This window comes from Kryptolebias marmoratus, linkage group LG1, assembly GCF_001649575.2.
Source record: "Kryptolebias marmoratus isolate JLee-2015 linkage group LG1, ASM164957v2, whole genome shotgun sequence".
Lineage (NCBI taxonomy): Eukaryota > Metazoa > Chordata > Actinopteri > Cyprinodontiformes > Rivulidae > Kryptolebias > Kryptolebias marmoratus.
In genome coordinates this window covers 24,383,834-24,391,679 of record NC_051430.1, presented here as the reverse complement: position 1 = coordinate 24,391,679, position 7,846 = coordinate 24,383,834, and the positions used below count along the sequence as shown (strand labels likewise).

The window sequence follows — 7,846 nt, the reverse complement described above, 5'->3', positions numbered from 1 at the left end:
AGGGGGAACCGTATCTGATGGGGGAACGCGGCTCGACGTAACAGCAGCAACTCGAGCACATTACTGCCCCCTATATGTCAGGAGGACAAATAACACCTTTTCTGTTCAAATTGCCAACCCGCCACAGTGGCGTGTGTGTTGATCAAATTCATCCGCCACTTCAAATATTTACCCGCATTTGGCGGGTGGCGGGTGCTAATTTCCACCCCTGCTTTTAGCTAACATTTTGGTGCTTTTAGCTAGCATTTTGCTGCTTTTCGCTATTTTTTTGCTGCTTTTAGCTGGTGTACGAGCTTTTGTTACTTTTAGCTTTCTTTTTACTTCCTTTGTCCTTTTACTACTTTTCTAGTTAGTGTTCTTTTTATTTTAGCTTTTAGTTAGCCATTTGCGCCTTTTAGCTTTTAGTTAACTATTTGCTGCTTTTAGCTAGGGTTTTCCTATTAATACCTTTTAGCCAGTTTTGGTTGAACAGCTCAGTTTGGGTTCATTTGAAGATGCAGATTCTTTAGATTTTAAATCTCAAAGAAGAATCTCTTGACACAACCAGCTCATTTTAGCTGCTAAAACAAGTGTTGCTTTGTATCCAAAACAAAGTCATGTATTTTCCCCTCATGTTTATAAATAAACTAACCCAACAGCATCTAAATTAGAGATTATAGATGACTCCATCAACAGCTTAAAGCTAAATAATAAAAGATAAATATGGACGTGACCTTCATAGCGGTCAGCCTTATCCACTTATTTTATCAAATTATCTTACTAAGATAAACTCCAAGTTTGTGTCAGACATGTTTGTAGTTTTTAAACCTGCCATATTTGTTTTAATTTACTGAAATCTTTGTCTTAATGTTTATTTTGCGCAGGAAGTTGAGGCAAATTGTGCTCGTCTGTGTTTTATCTGCGATCTGGAGGCTGGAGGGGCTGAAATGTTACCCTCAGGGGAGTCATGAAGACAGGAGAGGAGCTGCTGGGAGGTCAAACCGTGATGTTTACGACCCACTGAGAGCTCGAGGTAAGTTTACTGCTCTGTTTATTCAATTTTATATTTAAAAAAGGCTTGGATGGGGTTAAGCTTTCATGTGATCTTTTTGAAAACATGTTGTCACAGTTCTTGTGTTGTGAGGGGAAAACATGAGGGTGAAATTAGACAGGCCGGTTAAAGGTCTGACGGTGTGACGTACCAATAAGGCACAGTCCATTTATTTCTTGTATTGATGTAAAAGTTTTGAAAACAAGCAGAAGAGGAAAGTGTTAAAAGTGCCCGCTGTAAGTCTGAAGGACTGGGCTATTTCAAGCCTGCCAGCTTCATGTTGGTGACAGGTGGGCCGTGCTGCAGAAGCATGTGACAGCTGCAGGGCACGGGAAAATACTGTCTTCTGTTCATACTTTATAACTTATTTCCAAACACAAAGACAGCAGCTCCAGTCTGATTGTGTAACGAGACAGAAGACTGAATGTTCTGCGTTCTGATGGGCTTTAATCAGGGTTACTGCAGGTCAAAGCTGAATACTTTTTAAAATAAATCTTACAGCAGTGCCTAAACAGCTTATATATAAAACACTGGATCTTCAATCTATAACTGAGGTTGACCTTTTTAAATCAAAGCTCAAGACCTTTTTATTTAGGCAGGCTTTTAATTTAAATGTGGTGGCACTTCTGGTTTTAAACTTGCTTTTTTATGTTTTCTTTCATATCCTGGTTTTGTCAAGCGTCTTGGTCACCAATGTAGTGAATGTGGAAAGGGCTACAGAAATAGATACTCGGAAAACAAGTACAGGAAACATACCAGCTTTAAGAACTGAGGAGTAATGTTTCCGTCTCCATGACTGGATAAAGACGAGCAAGGCCTGCAGCAGTCCCTAAACTCGGACACAATGCAGCTAAAAGCGCCGCTCACATCAGCTGACTTCATGTTCTCGATCGCAATAATCACGGGAACATGATGGGAATTACCGGAAAGCTCCCGTTTTCACTGCTGCCCATTTGTAGTTTGTCAAAAAAAACATTTTGTCAACCAGTTAAAACGTCAAGGGTTCAGGTTTAAGTTAAAGTTTATGATCGGAAGAAGAAGAAAAAGGAGTATTTGCCTTCTTTGGTGTAACAACACTGATATTTACCAGCAAATTTAATGTTGTTTTTTTAAAATATCTGTTGTCATCAAATAAAAGGGTCGTGCAGAAAATAGCAAAGTAAAATTTGTTTCGTCAACAAATAATCAGAGCAGAAAGAAATTTGTTTTAACTAGAACTGAGAATCTGATGCAAGCGTTTCACAAAAAGAAAGTAATTAGTAGTAGTAAACTGATTTGTGCAAAGATGGAAAGAAAAAAGGTTTTTAAGTTGACGTGAGCGGATCAGCAGGTAACCGTTTTGTTTTTGTTGCTTTTTGCCAGTAAAGAAATAAAATTATTTGCATCCAATTTCCACAACAAGGTTCAATTTCTCTACTTTAAAGACTTAAAATGACCAAAAAATGTAATAAATAAAAAATATCACTCTGCTTTAGGTGGCATAAAAACATCCTGATCCTCGTTGAGGTTTTTCTGTTTGGGTGTTTTTCAACCATGAAACCATCATTTATTTTATTTTCACTTTATCATATTTAGATTAAGGTGGGCACCGTGCATCTTAATTGGTTAAAATAACTTCTGTCTGCACTGCCTTACATCCCTTTTATAAATGGCTGTTCCACACGGCTGTTTTCTGTTTTTCTTGGAATAATTATCGTGGAAAACAAAGGTTTAAACTTATTCATTGATATGTTTTGAAAGCTGACGAATGTTCATGCTTTCAGTTTTAACATGTATACTTTTCTGCCCCTCTGCCGGCCGGCATCTTTACAGATTTTGGTAGGAGATAAGCTGTTCCACATTAAAATAGACCCAAATTACCCTGTAACGTTTCAATGTTGAATCTTTTTTTTTTTGCATCTTCTCGTATTTCACCCACACGTTTATTTTTTCTCTGCAGAGCAAAGATGAAGCTTACAGGAACGTCTGTCTTCTGTATATCACTTCTTTTGGTTGAGATCAGTCTCTCACTGGCAACCAAAACAGGAAAAGGAGGGGTACTAAAGATTTTAAAGAAGCCCTCCAAGACAAAACCTACAAACACCAAATTTAAAGAGTCAATCCAGATAAAGACGAAACGACCTACTCAACACAACCAAGGAAACTACCCTAAGTACCCATCGGGAGGGTACCCTCAGTATCCAGGGCATGCAGCACAAGACTACATGTTTGGAGGCTTTGGAAATTCTCCAGGGAGTTACATCAACCACAACCCAAACAACAGAATCTTGAGCCCTCACTTTGGCGGCAGCTTTGGTTTTGGGGGCTACGGAGATGGGGGAGGTTCTCCCTTCTCCCACCAAATTAAGACAATGGGCCACGCGCCCTCCTCTGAGTCCAAAGGGTTTGGGCGCAGTGCAGCAATGGCAGCAACTAGAGATGCTGAGGCAAAAATGGCCCTGGGCTACGGATTGGGGAGGTTCCTCCGGCCTCATTTCCACTTCCACAGCCGCCGGCAAGAGTACTACTACAACTTCTACGTGTACAAGAAATATGGTATAAAATCCAATGACAAGAATGACTACAGCAGAGACTACCAATACATTCAACCACCTGATGCCTTTGACAGGTACATAGAATCCTGTATGAAGAGAACGGATCTTCTTCAGGGGGGAAATCAAACACTGGGAGCAGCTAAACCCACAATCGCCTCTGTAAATACCACAACTACTACCATCAGCGTCAACACGAGTAGCGGCGCCAACAAGGGAGGTTCCTTAACGGCTTCGCCTTCAACTCCCCAACCTCTGAACAGCTCCGAGGTTGGTGCTACAAAAACTCCGTCGGCTCTGCAGAACATCTCAGAGGTTGGTGCAACAAAAACTCCATCATCCCTGCAGAACATCTCCGAGGTCGGCGCAACAAAAACTCCATCGGCTCCGCAGAACATCTCTGAGGCCGGTGCTACAACAGCTCCGCAGATTCTCCAAGTTGATGATGACGACGACACAGTCAGCATTGTGGAAATCGGCTACCCAGCGCTGATCAAACAGATGAAAATGAAGAGATGTATCGAGCTTTACGTTGTTTACGCCGATAGAAACTTGAAGAAAAAAACAGTTCGCTTTGATAAAGTGTCCAACAGTGGGGTACAGGGACTGAAGATGGATTTCCAGGGGCTTTTGTCTACGCTCACTATTACAACACTGACGCTAATGAATAACAACATGCTAATGCTGCCGAACTAACGCCACCGAAGATCTGTGTCAAAATGACCGAGTTATAGCCGTTTTGTTTGCTACGGTCGATTAGTTGTGGTGGCCATCTTGAGTCAGGTTAACTCCAAAAGGTAATCAGCTGCAGACGCACATCTAATGATTTTCTTTCTGAGAGTTTCATAGTTTTTTATACATATAAGATTGGCTGGTCATGGGGGGAAATGGGGTGGCCATCAAATTTATATGGGGGGGGGAGTGGGGAATTGCCCCCCTGAGTCTCCTTTGGTGGCACCCTTGTTTGAAAAAAAAAAAAAAAACAAACTATTAAATTTGTGTGCAACATTTAGTGAAAAACAACCCAAAATACCAGAATATTTGTAATGCTACTGGTATCAAACTCAAATGGAAATGTTTTGGATTTTTGCAATAAATATCCCAGTTTTTTCCCCCAAGGCTGTGTTTCAGATCTGCACGGTTATTTACTGTTTTATTCTTCTGAGTTGGAACTTTGTGCTAAACTAAGGCTTTAACCATCAGCGTGTCTAAATGCTAACATTAGCATTTGGCTGAAAACAGCTAGAAGAACAATAAACTGAACACGATCATCGCTGAGCAAGACATGCAGCTGCACACCTGGACCTGTTCCATTTTGGGGATTCGGTTGCAGTCTGGTTCTGGGACCGGCTCAGTTGTGGCAACAAGTTCTGCCAACAAACTGCATTTTAATTTAAAGTACCGCAATTATATAATCAGATGTGTTGCTGAAGCCGAAGAGTGTCTGACTCAAAGTAAAACCACAACAGAGCGTGTAAATATTAGAACTGTGCTGTCTTAGCAGTAGAAAAATAGGTTTAGTAATAATATTTTTGCATTAATGACCTTTATTTATTTATTTATTTGTACTCTTTTAGTGGTTGCAGTAATATTGTGTCATTTGCTTCAGTCCAAAATTTTGTTTGGAAAAATATTTTCTGATGTTTTATAAAACTCTGTCTTTTCTTTTGACACTTTTTTTGGCTTAAACTGGGAAAAGACAACATGTTAATTTTTAATAAGTGTTTTTTTTTCTGGTTTGGTGTGCTGGCTATTAAACATTAAGGTTTGCTTCGTGTCCTGAGTTTTATTTATGAAAGGGATAAAATTATTTGGTTTATCTCCTGAAAACAGCAGAAGTTTTCATAAAAAAGGTCAAACATCTTTGAAATTACATTTAAAAAAAATCTCTTTAAACAAAAACGATACTTAGAGGTAGCTGTAACATTCTGAAACTTAACTTTTTTTTTCTTTCTGTGAATTATCCACTGCATTTATTAAAGTCCAAACGTTATTTATATATTTATCATAGAAAAAAAAGGGTTTTAAAAGGTGCTTTTACAGTCGAAAATAGCCCACCTTTCAGGAGGTTCTCACTGATGCTTTAAAAACAAAGAATTAAGAGGAAATCTGAATTTTTAACAATTTGCTTTGCCACCCCCATGGGTTAAAACATTGATCAGCTGAAAAAAATGAATAAAAATGTGTGTAGATAACACTTTTAAAGACATTGTTTTAAACTGTAACTTTTGATATTTATAGTTTATGTTGTTTTTTTTTTTTTTTTTTAAAAAAAAACACTGACATGTCAACTAAACATTGAGTTTCAGTACATGTTTATTTGCTTGTTTATTTTATTTTGGGTGATAATGCAAATGCTATATGGAATTTCTTCACGATTGAATAATTAATGACAGCTTTTATTTGAGTAAAACTAGTATTACATTAACAGAAAACATAACTTTTTCAAAAAGGTAATTAAACATTTGTATGAAATCATTGCTAATTTTATTGCATTTTAATGGGTTGAACTAATAACTGCAGTTACTGTGCTTAGTAGCCTATCGTTGTTTGATCAATTACCATATTTATTAATATATAAAACTATAATTATGTCCTCTGATCTGTGTTTTGAGCTCATTAAAAGCCAACAATAAACAGTAATAGCTCCCTGCTGGTGGTTTTCAGGATGCTGGAAAGTGACTCTGCGGTTAAGCCCCGCCCCCATCCTGTCTCTAAGCGACCCGCATCCATGTCGCGCGCGCGGCGTTACGTCATTCAGGAAATTAAAAAAAAGCAACCGTTTTTTTTTCTTTTTTTTGTTCAGCAGTTAAACGTTCACGTTAATGAGGAGAAGAAACGCTGCCAGACAGGGAGGCTCTCCGAGGACGAGCTGGACGACCAGACGGCCACCGCCTGAAGGTAAGACGGCCTTTAAAGTTGCCACATGCTTTAAAAAATAATAAATTAAAAAAACGGGCTTCTATTTAGAAAAAATAAAAATAACGTCTCCAACCGGCGGCAGTCCTTTAAAAATAAACCCATTTCGATGATGCTGCTCGTCTCCCAGCATCCCCTCTGGGTGCCACACCTTCAGACTGAACAGACATTATTTAAAGTCAAATAATAAAATAACAATTTTCTTGGACTAACAGGCAATCTTAACTGCTGTAAACAGATATGGCACCAATACCAAGCTGTAAAAGCTCATACTACATGAACTTTTTGTAGTGTAGTGTAAAATTAATTGATGCCTTTCTTTGGCAGGGTTTAGCCTTTTTGGTCATAACTGGAATTATTTATAATTTTGCACACAATAATGTGAGATCTGATCTGTTGTATGTTGGGATGACTCTCAGCTACTACCACATCAAGAAGTGCAAAGCTGACTGAGCTACAGCCATGGTTTCTGTTTGTTTAGGTTGATCAGAAATCAAATGTGCATTTCTGAGAGTCTCAGAGATATTTCGCTAACATGACAAACACACAGAGGCAATTACATCGTCGCTTCCAGGCGAAAGGTTAAATAAAGCTGATAACGGGGGAAAAATGGGTTGTTTAAAATAAAGGTTCTTGTGATGAACTTGCAACCTGCCCAGGTTACACCCTGCTGCTCGAAAAGGAAAAAGCGTGCAAAGAAAATTGACGTTGTTTGTCTCCCCTATTTTAATGCCTTCCCAAGCGACGGTGGTATCTGACTCTTATTGAGTTACAGGCTGGGCAGCCAGGCAACTAATGGAGTGATCAGAGGGATGGTCTGCCCACAGTGCTGCTCCCATTTTCTCCCCGCCATTTGAGCACCAAAACTGAACGATATCTGCCGCGATCAACAATCACATCAACACGAGACACCAAACCTTCCTCAGTTGGTGCTTCAAAGCTGTCACATCACCGTGGGTTGGCAAAACGATTTATTGTTTCGTATGCAAAAGCTGTGTGACGTAAACAAGAAGCATGAGGACAGTGTACTAAATGAAAACATGCTTTATTGTAATTTTCTGTAGTTTAATTGAACCCTTGAAATGCCAGAGAAACCACAACTGGATGGGTTTTCATCCAGGTCAAAACAGTTATACTCCCAGAGTTTTTATTTATTGTGTGAATGCTTTTAAGCATTCACACCATTGTTTTCCTGTTTCTCTTTCTTATCTATTCTTCTTCTTTCACTATTCCGTACGTTTTTCGGCATCTAACTCGTTCCGCAATTTTTCAGCTATTTCAACCATTCATATATCAAAACGTTCAGCTCATTAACGCCATTCCAGCTATGACTTTTGGTATTGGTGCAATTTCGGCTGTTTCAGAT

General features: G+C 39.0%; 2 protein-coding genes across 2 annotated transcripts in view; both read left to right on the top strand.

Annotated features, from left to right (window-relative positions):
- Window positions 1-872: 872 nt before the first annotated feature.
- On the top strand, window positions 873-5,331 carry LOC108233590. Its single transcript, XM_017412152.3, has 2 exons — window positions 873-1,012; window positions 2,970-5,331. Exon 2 carries the CDS (start codon window positions 2,977-2,979, stop codon window positions 4,255-4,257), a length of 1,281 nt encoding a protein of 426 aa, XP_017267641.1. The 5' UTR covers window positions 873-1,012; window positions 2,970-2,976; the 3' UTR covers window positions 4,258-5,331.
- A 1,006-nt stretch (window positions 5,332-6,337) lies between these two features.
- Window positions 6,338-7,846, top strand: part of prnpb (prion protein b) — a 6,092-nt gene continuing 4,583 nt past the window's right edge. Inside the window, exon 1 of the mRNA XM_017412116.3 lies at window positions 6,338-6,462. The gene's annotated coding sequence lies outside the window, so the exon portion shown is untranslated. The remainder of the gene's footprint in view (window positions 6,463-7,846) is intronic.